At 52.4% G+C, this 15,095-nt stretch overlaps 1 protein-coding gene and 1 long non-coding RNA gene across 4 annotated transcripts; one reads left to right on the top strand and one right to left on the bottom strand.

Annotated features, from left to right (window-relative positions):
• Window positions 1-1,009: 1,009 nt before the first annotated feature.
• Window positions 1,010-5,612, bottom strand: LOC108448689. The gene is made up of 3 exons (XR_001864655.1): window positions 5,007-5,612; window positions 4,780-4,862; window positions 1,010-2,319 (listed from the first exon to the last, which is right to left on the bottom strand). It is a non-coding gene; the product is annotated as an uncharacterized LOC108448689 (long non-coding RNA).
• Window positions 5,613-5,676: 64 nt separating this feature from the next.
• On the top strand, window positions 5,677-15,095 carry LOC103621221 (perilipin-3). 3 transcript variants are annotated; one of them, XM_017742481.1, is made up of 8 exons: window positions 5,677-5,774; window positions 9,747-9,823; window positions 10,287-10,482; window positions 11,073-11,155; window positions 11,435-12,650; window positions 13,073-13,272; window positions 13,446-13,574; window positions 13,657-15,095. In XM_017742481.1, the coding sequence occupies exons 2-8, from the start codon at window positions 9,764-9,766 to the stop codon at window positions 14,215-14,217; spliced, it is 2,445 nt and encodes an 814-aa protein (XP_017597970.1). In that variant the 5' UTR covers window positions 5,677-5,774; window positions 9,747-9,763; the 3' UTR covers window positions 14,218-15,095. The 3 variants fall into 3 exon arrangements, with proteins under 3 accessions (XP_017597970.1, XP_017597969.1, XP_017597971.1); XM_017742480.1 differs by having other exon boundaries at window positions 13,654-15,095; XM_017742482.1 differs by lacking the exons at window positions 5,677-5,774; window positions 10,287-10,482 and having other exon boundaries at window positions 9,744-9,823; window positions 13,654-15,095.

Below are 15,095 nucleotides of genomic sequence, written 5' to 3'. Positions count from 1 at the left end.
GGATTAGCTCAGAGCCAAAGGTCTGGGGCGTGTCGGGGCACACAGGCCACGGCTCTGACCCGCGGCCTGCAGCAGCCAGGCTTCATTTCCTCCCAGGGCCGAAGGCTCTGCCTTCACAGAAAGTCATTTCTTGCCTTTGTAGATGCGCTGGAGGATTAACGTTAACCTACCACAGCACTTCCTGCCGCCCGAGAGGGTTCTCGGATGTTACAGACCTGGCAGGGAGGAATTCCTTCCCGATCCCATCCAGCCCTGCCCTCTGGCAGTGGAAGCCCTTCCCTGTGTCCTTGTCCCTCCATCCCCTGTCCCCAGTCCCTCTGCAGCTCTCCTGGAGCCCCTCTAGGCCCTGCAAGGGGCTCTCAGGTCTCCCCAGAGCCTTCTCCAGGTGAACACCCTCAGCTCTCCCAGCCTGGCTCCAGAGCAGAGGGGCTCCCACCCCGCCTCTGGACTGGCTCCAGCAGCTCCACGTCCTTCTGACATTGGAATTCCCAGGGCTGGAGGCAGCTCTGCAGGTGGGGCTCACCAGAGACCCCCATTAGGGTCCCATCTCATGCCCCTTTAAGAACCACACACATCTCCATGCATGTCATTCCCACAGGTCCTTCTCCCTGCACAATTCCCATCATAGCAGGTGAACATGGTTACTGTAACACACCGACTGTTCACAGAAAAGGCTCTGGCCAGTTCTGAGGAAGAAAATGTCCCTGGAACCATCAGGGGCAGAAAAGAAGCAGCCCCCACTTTCTAGAGAAACTTTGACTCATGCAGTGAATCCCCAGGCTGCAAACACTGAACGTCATCCTACACACTCTGCAGCTGGACCCCAAAATCACTTAAAATAAGGTTCAATTCTAGATCATTCTAGTAGTGGAACATTGATTTCATTAGAGGTTAAATTACTTATGCCTAAAGTTCCCTCTTCTAAAACAAGAACACTACTCAGAACTCAGTGTCAGTGAGATAAAGACCTGGGAGCATCAGGTGTCCACAGACTGACAGAAAAAAGAGCGTTGGTGGTAACTGCAGTGATAAGTTTTATTTTCCTCCCTTTGGGACTGTTTCAGGCACTTCTTTTCTTTGGAGTTCCAGCTCTGATTGAAAACACTGTTCTCCCATCTGGGAAGTGCCCCATGCTGGGAGGGAACAATGTGGATTCTGCCAGCAGGGAGACCCAGCTCAGCCTGGGGAAACTCAGAGCATTGTTGAATTCCCTGCAGAGATGCTGTTGGCAAGACAAAGTTCTAACAGTCTCCCAGCCCACGGGAACATTGGTCAAAGTGGAGTTTTGGCACAATGTCTTATGAGAAATGAAAGCCCAGGCAGGTACATAAGAACTGATTAAAAGCTGATTAAAACAAATCTTGGATGATGAAGAAGAATTACAATAATAGTAATGGTAATGATGACAATAATAGTAATGAAAAGGAGAGAAAGAGGAGTAAAAACCCAAGAGAAACCAGAGCTGCCCCACACAGTTGTTCACCACCCCCTGACCCAGCTCGTCCCACAGCAGCGAGAGACAGCTCCCAACCCCCCCAGTTTCTGTACTGGGCAGGATGTTCCGTGGAATGGAATATCCCTCTGGCCAGTCCAGGTCAGTTCTCCTGGCCATGCTCCCACCCAACTCCTTGTGCTCCTGCTCGCTGGCAGAGCCTGGGAAACTGGTAAGTCCTTGATTTGGAGAAAGCACAACTCAGCCACAGCTACAACATCAGTTGTTATCAACATTATTCCCATGCTAAATCCAAAACACAGCACTGGGCCAGCTACTGGGAAGAAAATTAACTCTATCCCAGCCAAAACCGGGACACAGGCACTGACATTTGTGCTTTTATGTGCATAAATACATATTCCTTGCATAGCTGTTCCCAAGGACGGGTGATGATTCAGTCCTGTCACACGCAGCACAGCGAGAAACCTGCCCCCAGGTGCGGCAGTGTAGGGGTGTTCCAGCCCCCACGTGCTCTGGGATGATCCAGAGTCATGCTGCACCTGGGAAGTCACCAGATTCCATGTTCCCCCCGCTCCATGCAAAGCTCTGTGTGATGGAAGCTGAACAAGCAGCAGTTTACCGGGTAAAGCTGGCCAAACCCCAGGGCTGGGGGGTGCAAAGGAGCCCTGTGGTTCTGGGGAGGCAGGACTTGGGGTCTCAGCCACAGCCTGGGATGGAGGGGACACATTTAGCAGGCCCAGGTGACATCCCCTCTCCCATCTACCAAAACCTACCAGCATTACATTACCCCACCTCACCTCTACCTCAGGCAAGAGAGCAGCAGCAGAGGAAGGAGCAGCCAGGCATGTAGAAAACCATCCTGCAGCCTGAAAAAGCAGCAGAAAGGTGAACTGGAATATTGGGAGAGCAGCCAGGAACCATCAGGCTGTTCCCTGCTGTGAGGGCAAAGTGGCTGGAATGGGAGCAGGAACCTGCCAGCACCTGTCCCTCTGGGAGGTGGCGTGAGCTGCTGGAAGGGGAGCAGGAGCAGGGAACCTGCTGGAGAGTCCTGCTGGGCTGATGCAGTGGGAGGGCAGCAGAGACCTGCAGCATGTCCTGACCCAGGAGAGCGCTCTGAAGACCTGGAGGCACCAGGAAGGTTGGTGGGCTTTGCACAGCAGTGAATGAGGATGACCCAAACCCGTCCCCTCCGTGGGCTCCTGGCAGCTCAGCCCTGCAGACTGCCCGGGCAGGCTGATGGAAGCCCAAGGGCTGTGCTCCGCTTACTGAGGAACAGAACCAAAGCACCTCATACCCCAGCCCTGAATCATCATTCTCATCACTTCTCGTGCCTGTGGCTGCCCCAGGGAAGGTGACCATGGGGAAGGTGACAATGGCATGGTGGCAGGTTACTCATGGAGTCAATGCCCTGGGAGAGCAGCGACATGATTTCCGCTGCAGCAGATAAACATTTGCAGTGGGCAACTCCAGTGTCACATGCGGCCTCTGGGCCCCAAAGGGACAACGCTGAGCTGTGACACACCACAGAGCAGGGAAAGGAATGGCCCCCAACACCGGGGCCTGACTCTCCAAATCCTCCACACCTGCAGGTTTTGCACTCGACAGAAACCAGGACGGGACAAGTGAGGTGCTCGAGGCTGGAGAGGCCTCGTCCCCAGGCAGAGCCAGGCAGCAGCTGGAGGACAGCAGTGAAGCAGCAGCAGGGCGGCAGGGACAGGGGCTCCTGGCTCCCACAGGTGCAGTATGTGGGGTTCACACCTGAGGGATCCTGCCCCGGGTCTGGATGCTGCAGCTTTGCAGGGCTGCAGTTCCTGCCCGAGCACAGGGCTCCCGTGCTCCAACCAGCACAGCTCCTCTCCCTTCCACAAACGTGTTTCTCCACTTCCTCCTACGCCCTTCCCACGCCCACCAAACTCTTAGTTATGATTTTATCTCGGATTTAAATCTGTGTCTTTCATACAGCACTAAGGGTCACAGAAATGATTGTGCAAACCTTTGCTCTGACACTGGAATCCCCCAAATCCGGTGTCCCGAGCCTGCAGGCAGTTCTGCCACCCAGCAGGAGCAATGAGCACTGGTATTTTACCCTAATATCAAAGCCACATATTAGATATTAAACACTGCCTGGTTAATTATAATTACTGGTTATCACCTGCCACTTCTGCTCACATTCCCCTGTCCTCCACCACAGCCACATGAAGGTGTATCATGCAGGCAGTGCTCTTTCACCCACTTAGGGCATGAAATACAACCTGTCCCATGAGACTTTCACCATCCCACCACAACTGACCCACTGGGGCACTTCACACCCATGAACCACCTGGCAGCTGGATCACTGACATGCTACGTGAGGATGTAGCACTGGCCATGTCAGGCCAACACTCCAAAATCACAGGACCCATTTCTTAATTCCCTGTTCCTGTAAAAAACCCTACATTTCATCAAGTCTTCACAGGACAGACAAGAACAACTTTTATTTCCCTTACAAACATCACAGTTGTTAAAAGCCACTGGCTTCAGTTTTAGTACAAGATATCAAACACTTCAGAACTGCATCAAAAACTTCCAAACTGGGCAGGTTTAGATACGAGATTAGGAGGGAATCCTTCCCTGGGAGGGTGGGCAGGCCCTGGCACAGGGTGCCCAGAGCAGCTGTGGCTGCCCCTGGATCCCTGGCAGTGCCCAAGGCCAGGCTGGACATTGGGGCTTGGAGCAGCCTGGGACAGTGGGAAGTGTCCCTGCCCATGGCAGGGGTGGCACTGGGTGGGATTTAAGGTCCTTCCCACCCAGACCATTCTGGGGTCCTTTGATTCTATGACAGGTTCCCAGGTGATGACAGAAAAATGAAGTTTATGTCACACTGAAAAATGCACAAGGACTGTTTCCAGCAGTGCAGGGGATCAAACAAGAGGCAAAAGCCACAATCTGTAGCTGGAGAGGCTCAGAGTGGACATTGGGACATTAATGCAATACCCAGATCCAGTGGATCCAACAGCCAGAAAGGCTGTGTGAGATCTCCATCCCTGGGAGGTTTCAAGTCTCAGCCAGATCCCAGCTCTCCAGGAGTACCTGAGCTCCAGAGGCCTTTCCAGCCAACACTCCCAGCTAAGTCAGCCTCAGGATGGGGATTCCTTCCAACCCCAAAGATAAGGAGTGACAATTGTCCACATTTTTGTCAGCTTAACAACGCATTTTTCAAAAACCATTGGCACCCCCCTGCCTGAATGGCAGTACAGAAACAGAGCCAAGGTCTCCTGCATCTAGTACCCCAAAACAAGGTGACTCAATCACTTTAATAGCATTAGAAGACTCCAGATAATTTTTACCTGTGCCTCAGTTTCCTCCCCCGCTGATCTTGAAAACAGACAACAGGAAGCTTAATTGATGTTTTCAAACCAGTTTTTGAGAGCTGAAGATGAAAAGGCACAAATGGAAAAGAAAAGCATTAACTAGAGTTTTCAGTATTTGTTATAGCTGTTAAAAAGCCCTGAGCTCCCTGGAGTCCTGCATTGCTGGGGCCTCTGCAAGGATAAAAATATAAATCAACTCCTACCCTGAAATCCCAGCAAACAGGAGAAGCAGAAGGTTTCACCATCAGGTGTTTGCTGAGGGCAGGCACGGGCTGAGGTGGGAGCAGGTCTGACTCCTCGGGGAGGCACAGCAGTCCTGGTGTGGGGAGGGGGAGCTTTGCCAAAAAAACATCAGGATGATGATGATGTTTCACACCACAAACTCCACGTCCTGCTTCCCTGGGACTTCCTAATAACATCTGTGACGCCCTGCAAGGAGCAGCGCAAGGGCAGCCTCTGTCCCCCCAGCTGGGGGACAAACAGGGGCTCAGCTCCTGTCCCAGCACCTCTTCCCAAGCAGCTCCAGTGCTTGACTTCCACGAGCAGCTCTTTGCCCCCGTGTTTGCAGGAACAGCTCCCGGGATGCACAGGGGGGATTGCTGGGGTGTCTGCAGGGCCAGGGGTTGGACCGACGATCCCTGCGGGCCCCTCCCAACTCAGGGGATTCCATGACCCCAAGGCCAAAGCACCGGGGAATGGACACCCTCTGGAGATCCCCAGGGACACCCCGCCAGGTCCTTCCCTCCTGGGGGGGACAAACAGCAGCTCCCAACACCCACCAGGGCCCCGGGGGGACCCTCACCTGCGGCCCCACCCCGCTGCCCTCCGCCCCCCCCGCTCCCGGTTGGCCAGGCCGGCCCCGCAGCGCCCGGGTTCCACCAATCCCGCAGCTGCCAATCGGCCCCGGGGTATTTAACCGGGACAACGCCCCGCGCTCCCCGTCTCGCCGGTGCCGGGCGCGGAGCAGGCAGGTAAGGCTGGGCTGCTGGGGAGGGCAAGGTGAGGGAGCTGGGGGGCCTGTGACTTGTCTGGGGGCTTGGGGTGACTCCCCAGGGTTCCCCCCTGCTCTCCTGGGGGCTCCTTGCAGCCCTCGCCAGGGCAGAGGTTGGGATGGACCCGGCTCCATCCCACAGCCCTTGGCTCAGAGGTCCCCGCTGTGGGAGCTGTGTGCCACGGGGCGAGCAGGAGCTGGGTGCTGTGTCCTTGCTTTCTCTGTGCTTGGGCGGGGGGGTCTTTGCTTTCTGAGGCCAAAGGTGACATTTTCTGGTGTCGTGGTGTGTCTGCCTTGGGTAACAGCTGAGAGGCTTGGAATGAGGTGATCTTTAGGGTCCTTTCCAACCCAAACCATTGTGGGATTCAAATCCTTCCCTAAAGGCTCTTTCCTAGCTTTGAGGTGAGTCCTTGGTAATTCCATGGATCTCTGATCTGTGATTGAACAGTCTGGGGTTTAAAAGCTCTTTTTTGCTTCTTGTCTGCTGAGGATCCCGGCTGGGGGGGGTCCACAGGAGGTGAGTCCCACCAGTCACCTTCACATGCACAGCCCAGTGCTGTGTGTGGATGGTGGGGACACCCCGGGTGCGCCAGGGACAGGTGATGCAGGTGACATCCTGGGCACAGGTGATGCAGGTGACCAGCCGGGCATTCCCTTCCTGTGACAGCGCTGCCAGCCCTGCCTGGGGCTGTTTCTCATGATCCTTTGGTGGAGACACGAGAACTGAGTGACAAGGGACCTCTAGCTCAGGAGCACCCTGTCCCTGCAGGGCCCTGCCAGCTCCTGGAGGGAGCTTTGGCCAACTGGATTAGCATTTCTCAAGACTAACAAGGCTTTAAATGTGGTCATGACTACCTGGAGCTGAGCATGGCTGGGAAGGATTTCAATTTCTGAAGCTGGTTCTGCTGAAAATTCCAGATGGAAATGTGTTGAGCTGCTTGCTCTGCAAGTTACAGCTTCTAGCTGAAACCAAGAGCTCTGTCCTCGTAGAAAGATTGGTAAATGGGATGTACTGAGAAGCTGTTCTAGTTAAACCTTCCTCTCCTCTTTGCTAAGATACCTCTGTTCCAAGCAGTTACTGACCATGGGGCGGCCACTGGTTGTGGTGTTTAATTTCTGCTGGAAGTGCGTGGGGAAAGCCCTGCATCCATCCACAAGCGTGGCTTTGATCCTTGAGGTTTTCTAGTGCTGCTGGTTTATCCAGAAAGGTGAGACAAGCACCTCTGCCAGCCCTCCTGAAACTACTGTCCTAAGGTCAAAGCTGGGAATCATTTGATCTTCCTCCTAAAACTAATTCTGTCCTCAGAGCATTTGCAGCCCATTCCCCACAGACATCCTGTGACAAAGTTCTGCATTTTTGGGAACCGGGTATCAGTGGCAAATCTCGACAAGAATGTAAATAGGTGCTTTAACTACAATTGAATTCCTCTGCCCTGATTAGCCCTCTCTGCTCACATCTAAAGCACTAAATTTAGCTTTGTTCTCCTCAACGGTCATTAAGGAATTGCCAGTTAAGCTACTGAACCAGCCATACTGGCTGTGGCTCAGTCTGTCTCCCAAGGTAAAAGCCCTTTGGAAGGGGGAGAAGCTTCCTGAACACGAAGAACCTACAGGACCACACACCAGCACCCTGTTCTCATGGAGCTGAGCTGCTTTCCACAGGGAAACCTTCCAACCAAGGGGAGTTAAAGAACCAGCTTGTGTGAACTGGTCACTGCCAGTGACAGAAATCAGGGAGGAGCAGGGAAGTTCCTTGCTCTTCTGCCAGGCCAGTGTGGGATGGGGCAGGGAAAAGGGAGCAGCTGGGTGGGTTTAGTGCCACGGTCCTGCTGTTTGGTGCCAGCCCTTGTTCTTCCACTGACTCCAACTGGGCAATGATCAGGAGTTCAGCTCCTGATCCCAGAAAATCTCCTGACCCTGATGCTAGAAAAGAGCACTGAAGTTTCATCATTCTGAAACCACCTGTTTCAAGAGCTTTCTCAGCAGTGACCTAATATTTGGATGTAGCAATGGTGTGAAATCATCTGATTATCACTTTCATACAATGCAAACCACAACCAAAACAAAGTGGTGCTGTTTCTGTTCCTCTGCCCACTGGAACTTCCACTCCCAACAATCCTGGCTTGGCTGTGGCTTCTCCAAAGCATTCAGAACTACCTGCCCCAGAGTTGCCAAGCACTGGGCTTTCCTGCAATCTCTGAAGTAAAACAAAGGCTGCTCAGCACTTTTGCAGGGAAAGCGAAAATAAAACCATGCTGTGGAGATTTGCCCACACTGCAAATCCTGGCGTTGCAACATGTGGATTTCTCCCACACAGTGGAGAACAAACCTTGTTCCAACATGACTGTGCTGAAGGGTTGTCCCTGGCACAGCTGCATCCATTATTAGCACGGGATCCCTGTCCTTCAGAGGCTGATTCTAACCTTACACCAGTTTTTACATCAGCCAAGGAGTTACTCCTGAATTATGCTAACAAGAATCCTCCCCTCTTCCTTTTGCTCCAGTGTCTCTGTGCTGGCCCTGACACCAAGGCCACCATAGTGTCAAACTCCACAGCTTGAGCTTTTTCCACCTGTCCAGAAGTAAAATAACTGAGCAGAGGGGTTGTTTGTGATGGTGTTGAAAGAGCTGTGCTTTGCCCCGAAGTCAGCCCTGCTTGGCTCCAAAGCAATAACAAACCTGCCCTAAGGCAGAGCAAGAGGGACAGGCACTGACAGCAAACCCTGTGGACTTTGGGACTTGGATTTTATATTCAGCCTTGCTTTGTTTGGAGCAGGTTTTTACAACTTCTTCCAGCCTGGTGAGGATCCATTGGTGTTTTTGCTGTGCAGATAAACTGGGGAGGGCTCCCAGAGGAGCGCTGGCTCCCAGCTTCTCACTGGAGAGGCTGGAAGAGGTGACAGCTTGTGTGACAGCTTTTGCTATAGGCACATAGCACTCAGCATCCCTGCCCTGCTCAAATCTCACTGAATTCTCACTAATTCAGTGGTTAATGCAGCAATATTTGGTGTTTTACCAAGTTACCTCTTGGTAACCAGTCCAGGGCTCACAAATGCTGGTTTCACAACTTTTCCCCATCTCTCTGTCCCTGTTTCTCAGCAAAATAAAAACTTTGCACGAGGCAAAGAACACAAGAAACAAGACAATGGGCTCTGCCACAACTCAGATGGCAAGGTTTTTTTGGGGAGAGTCTGCCAGTGAGCCTGGAGCAGTGTGTGGCTTAGAAATCCACTTTGGGAGGAATTTTGGTTTGAGGGTTTTCCATTGGAAAATGTCATGGCAAATCTAAGAATAGCAACTAACTGGCACAGGAGAGAAAAGCAGACTCTGTCCTGAAGAACAAATGTGCTGAAATCTCTGCTGTGCCTGACTAAGGCTCAGAGTAATCCTGGATTTATCACCAATACTGGAGTGTCCAGATGCTGCCCGAGATCTACGCTGGGGGAGCCAACACACATTCAAAATATTGCAACATTTTATGCTTCTTCAATCCCATTATGTCATGAGAATGTCTCTGAGCCTTGGTTTCACAGGAAGTGAGATTTCCTGCCTTGCTGGTCAGTAGGACGAGAAGGCAAGTCTCCAGGTAGCCATAGAGTGCTGCAGCTGGGAAACCTGGCTCATCCTCCAGGGAAAACTCCACAGGACTTTCATGTCCTTCCCAAACTGGTTATATTGTTATATTTTCTCTCCCTTGTCCAGCTGAGGAGGGGAGCGATGGAGTGGTTTTGGTGGGTACCTGGTGTCCAGCCAAAGTCATCCCACCCCACAGAGAAAACACAAGACAGATAAAATAGTTCCCACCTATTTCTAGCCTGAACCCTCCCTGGAGCAGCTGAATGATGGATCCCAGCTTTGCTGCCCTCTGCTTTTACCCTTTTTTGGCAGGATTTTATTTCTTTGGAGGAAATGAAGCTGTGCTCATGCTGTGATACTCTTGTTTTTCTTCCAGCTGCAGCTGAATTCAGCATGGCCTCAGGAAAGACCCCAACCCCAGACTTGCTGAAGGCTGAGGAGCAGCAGACAGTGGTAGGTGCCAGGGCAACACAGAGCAGTTAAATCATCTGCTGATGTGTGCTGATAAACCTCTGCCAGCACCCCAAAACCAGGCTGGGGGACAGAAAGATTAGCCCAATGAAGCTGTGGCCAAATCAAAACCCCCTCAGTACAGAAGGTAATTGTTTTGCTCAAGAGACCATGTTAGGGCTGGTCAAGCGATGCCAGTAGTTCTGAAACATGAGCTGTTACAGGTCCTACTTCCACATCTGGTTTGGTGCTGAAACCAGTGTGACTCAGAATTCAGGAGCCCAGAGGTCAAATTTTTTAATCCTGGCTTGTTCATTTGGTGGTGGCCTTTGGATGAGTCTCCTCAACTCTGAGTTTAAGAAGGCTGAGGAGATGGATTTGGTGGGACATTTCTGGAAAGACACACAGCTGTGTTCACCCACCAGCTCAGGCTGGGCTCTAATGTCTCTGTTTCTCCTGGGTTTAGAGTGCTGTCAATCGAGTCACCAGCCTGCCCTTGCTCAATTCTGCCTTCAACCTGGTCTCCTCTGCCTACAACCACACCAAGGAGTCCCACCCCTGCCTCAGCGGTGTCTGCAGTGTGGCTGAGACCGTGGCTGCTGTGGCCGTGGGCAGCGTGGTCGGAGGGGCACAGCCCATCCTGAGCCAGCTCGAGCCACAGAGTAAGTGCAGGGCTGGAGGGACCCCTGGGACAGAGGGACAGGCGGGGAGGGAGGTTCCTGTGCCTGTAGGGTGATCCCACCTCCCACAGCACCTTCTGCTCTAGCCCTGAGCCTCCCACTTGGCAGCTCCCAACACTGAACTTCTGGGGAATTAAACTGTTTCCAGGAGAAACAGAGTTTGATTTCTTTAGGTTACTAAGTAGTAACTCCCTGCTTGCTCTCTCTCACTCCGAATTCTGACAATCCCAACTGGTAGTAGCAGTGTCAGTCTGGGATAGAGCTCAGCCTGGTTATCCCAACACTTTTCAACCCTTTAAACCCATTGCCCTACCCACCAAGGGCAGGTGCTACACTGCCGTTGGATTAAAGTCTACAGTTAGAAAGCTGGGAAGGCAAAATGGAGACTATTTGAACCTGCCAAATTTTAGGGTTTGTTCACTTTTAACAAGACACCCACACACATCCCACCGCAGAATGGTGATTTAATTTCTGGGGGCTTGTTTTCATGAGTGTGTCCTGAACTGGCCATTGTAGGGTCAAAAACCCATCCCCACATGGAAGAATAAACTGGTACCTGTTGTCTCTTCCAGTTGCCCTTGTGAATGAATATGCCTGTAAAGGTCTGGATCAGCTGGAGGAGAACTTGCCCTTCCTGCAGCAGCCAGCAGATAAGGTAAGGAAAGGCTTTTCCTGGGGAAGCCATGGCTTGATGGAACTGTTATGGGTACAGAAGAATATGGGGAAATAAATAAAGCTCAGCAGCAGGGAAAGCTGGAGAGGTGCCCTCAGCATGTGGGAGTGAACACATCCATGTCAATATAGGTGTGCTCACTTCCCCAGCCCTCCCACAGACTGCAAGCACAACTAACCCAAGTGGAAAAGCTTTCTCAGGGAGGGAAAACATTTTTTTGGGAAAAAAAAAAAATCTTTCTCTGCCTCTCCCCTGGTGCAGGTAATCTCAGACACCAAACAGCTGGTGTCCACCAAGGTCACATCTGCCATGGACGCCGCCTGCGAGGCCAGGGAAGCAATGGCTGATAAAGTCACTGAAGCTGTGGACCTCACTAAAAATGTTGTTGGGGACAGTGTCAAGCTGACCAGGTCTGTGGTCACCTCCACTGTCAGCAGTGCTGTGGAGGCTGCCCAGGGTGCCAAGGAGCTGGTGACCAACAAGGTGACAGAGGCCGTGGATGTCACCAAGCACATGGTGGAGGACAGTGTTGACAGGACCAAGTCTGCTGTTGCCTCTACGATTGTCAGCGCTGTGGAGGCTGCTCAAGGGGCCAAGGAGCTGGTGACCAACAAGGTGACAGAGGCTGTGGACCTCAGTAAGCACCTTGTGGAGGACAGCGTTGACAGGACCAAGTCTGCTGTGACTTCCACCATCACTGCAGCTGTAGGGGCTGCCCAGGGGGCCAAGGACCTGGTGGCCAACAAGGTGACAGATGCTGTGGACAAGGTCACCAAAGCTGTGGATGTCACCAAGCACATGGTGGAGGACAGTGTTGACCTGACCAAGTCTGCAGTTGCTTCCACAATTGTCAACGCTGTGGAGGCTGCCCAGGGGGCCAAGGAGCTGGTGACAGACAAGGTGACCAAGGCAGTGGACCTCAGTAAGCACATCGTAGAAGACAGTGTTGACCTGACCAAGTCTGCAGTTGCTTCCACAATTGTCAACGCTGTGGAGGCTGCCCAGGGGGCCAAGGAGCTGGTGGCCAACAAGGTGACCGAGGCCGTGGATGTCACCAAGCACATGGTGGAGGACAGTGTTGACCGGACCAAGTCTGCTGTTGCTTCCACCATCACTGCAGCTGTGGGGGCTGCCCAGGGGGCCAAGGACCTGGTGGCCAACAAGGTGACCGAAGCAGTGGACCTGACCAAAGGGGCTGTTCAAGACAGCGTTGAGAAGACCAAATCTGCGGTCACCTCTACGGTCAGTACAGCTCTGGATGCTGCCTACGGCACCATCACCAGCAAGATCAACACAGCCCTGGAGCAGGGCAGGGAGGCTCTCCAGGAGGGTGTGGAGATGACCAACTCAGTGGTGACCAACAGCATAAGCAAAGCCAAGGCAGTGAGCCAGGCAGTGGCTGGAGGTGTGGAATCTGTCCTGGGAATGTCAGAAGATCTGGTGGATCATTACCTCCCGATGACTGAGGAGGAACTAGGTAAGAAAATACTTACCTGGCGCTTGTAGATGCAAATTCGTTCCCGTGTGAGCAGAGAGCACCTGACCCAGCAAGATTCAGCTTCTACAGCAGACAGGTAGCTCTGAATTTGTCACCAAGTTGGCTGGCTGTCAACACCAAATTGCCACATGATATGGAACAGAGTTCAAGCATTTGCTGGTTGGTCCTTGCCCATCAGCCTCAAAGTAAAACACGTGGGTTCATGCTTCAACCTCTCCATCAAGTCTGCTTATGTGAAGATCAAGCAGGGACTAACCCGCATTTAACACCTGAGCAACTGCAAACCTCCTGCTTTCACAGCAAGCTTCAGCCTTCATGTTTTCCAATGGGTGATCCAACCTCTTCCACCCCTCCCAGCTGGCAGTGGAGCCCAGCTGCAGCTCTGTTCTTGTTTCCTCCAGGTAAACTGGCCACCACGGTGCAGGGGTTTGGCGTGGCCTCCGTGGAGGAGCAGAAGCGGCAGCGGAGTTACTTTGTGCGCCTGGGCTCCCTGTCGGGCAGGGTCCGGCACCGAGCCTACCAGCACTCCCTGGCCAAGCTGCAGGGCATCAGGCACCGCACCCAGGACACCCTCTCACGACTGCAGCTGGCAATAAAACTGGTACCAACATGCTTTGCCCTTCTTCCTCCTGTCTGTAGCCTTTCCTGCCCTGCTATCCAGCTGGAAGCTCTTCCTCCGTCCCACACTAGCTCCACGTCACCTTGGATCCTTCCCTGAAGGGGAAGCACTTGTGTGCTTGCAATACAACCTTTTCCTCTCATTTTTCCCATCAGATTGAATCTGTGAAACAGGATGTTGGCCAGAAGCTACTGGAGGGGCAGGAGAAGCTCCATCAGCTGTGGGTGGACTGGAGCCTGACCCAGCCCAAAGGAAACCAAGTCAGAACTGCCTGCCAGCCAGAGGTATCCGCAGAAGGTGCATCTGAGCAGGCCCCGAGTGGCTGGGCCCCCCGAGCCCGTAACTGAGCTGTGTTTCTCCCAGCAGGTGGAATCGCGCACTCTGGCGATGCTGCGGATCATCACCCAGCAGCTCCAGCCCGCCTACGAGAGCCTCCGACGCAGCGTCCACGGCCTCCCCAGCAACATCCAGGAAGCTGTGTGTCAGGCCACTCGACACATCCACAAGCTCCACAGCTCTTTTTCCAGGGCCGTGTCCTTTCGGGACCTCTCCAGAACTACCCTGGCCCAGAGCCAGGACCGTGTGAGAGAAGCCCGAAGGTCCCTCGATGTCCTCTTTGAGTATGTCACTCTCAACACCCCTCTGAACTGGATTGTGGGGCCCTTCAGGGCCATAGCTAAGGTGGCACAGGACAGCAAAAAGCACAAGAAGAAAGAGATGAGGACTGATAGAAAATTGCCCACGTTGGAAAAGGCTCCACCATCACAGGAGGTGACAAAGGCACCTCAAGCACCAAAGGGAACCAACAGGATCTCAGAAAAATGGTGTGAAGTGCTAGAGAAGCTGGAGGAGAAGGCAGAGAAGGACACACAGGTGGCCCTGGCTAAAAAGGAGATAAAAACCAGTGCACCAGAGGAAAATCTCTGATAAATCCCAGCTCTTTTGGCCAAGGCTCCTTGACTAGAACAGCACTGATCTTTTAATTGTGCACCCACTTGTGCCACAAGTACCTCTGCTCTCTGAATTTACAGTCAGATGTAGTTGTAAAGAGATCTGATAAGCAAGGTGGGGATATTCTGAATCTTGATTTACTGTTTTTAAATCACACTGCTGTGCTGAAAGGGGAGATGGGACCTGCACTTCAGCTTTTTAACTCAGCCCAGCTGTAGTTGTGAGTGGCTAATTCTTGCTGAAACAAGTTGTGGGAGAGAAGAAGTGATCTCAACTTACTTTTAATGCTGAATTTTTTAATTTGCCCAAGCTGTGGAATCTTGAGAAGATGCTGTGCTTGACCTTTGATACCATCTCCTGCCTTCTCCATGTTTAAAAATACAAGTTCCAGACACAACTTCCATTGTGCCTGTTGTGCTTCCAGGGCTCGGCCCTGCAGCACATCTGGCACAGCTCGGGGCAAGGAGCTGCTTCTCAAGAAAAGATTTCTCTTTGTGGATCAGCCAAACATTTTTTCCTTCATGGAGGAACACTCAACAGGGTGGAGTTTTCTTTAATCATCTTTCCTAGTTCTGTGAATGACTTCGGGGATTGTGTGTGCATACCTTCATGTGTGAAACACTTCACAGCCATTAAATCAGGCAGCTTTTCCCAGGAGTTACTCTGCCATGGGATTAGGAAATCCTGTTATTAAAATAGGGGGTATTTTAATCCAGGTGCTGGTTCTTTCCCAGAAAACACTACTTTGCAATAATTTCTAATGTCACTTATTTTGGTAACTTCTGTCCTGGTATTGTCCCTGTGCCAGGGCTGGTGAGCAGACATTGGAATAAAGTGTGACCTGCGTTTAAAGA

The sequence above is a fragment of the Corvus brachyrhynchos genome, unplaced genomic scaffold, assembly GCF_000691975.1.
Source record: "Corvus brachyrhynchos isolate BGI_N302 unplaced genomic scaffold, ASM69197v1 scaffold158, whole genome shotgun sequence".
Taxonomy (NCBI): Eukaryota; Metazoa; Chordata; class Aves; order Passeriformes; family Corvidae; genus Corvus; species Corvus brachyrhynchos.
Note: the sequence above shows the minus strand (reverse complement) of the source record. Positions and strands in the feature narration are given on the sequence as shown.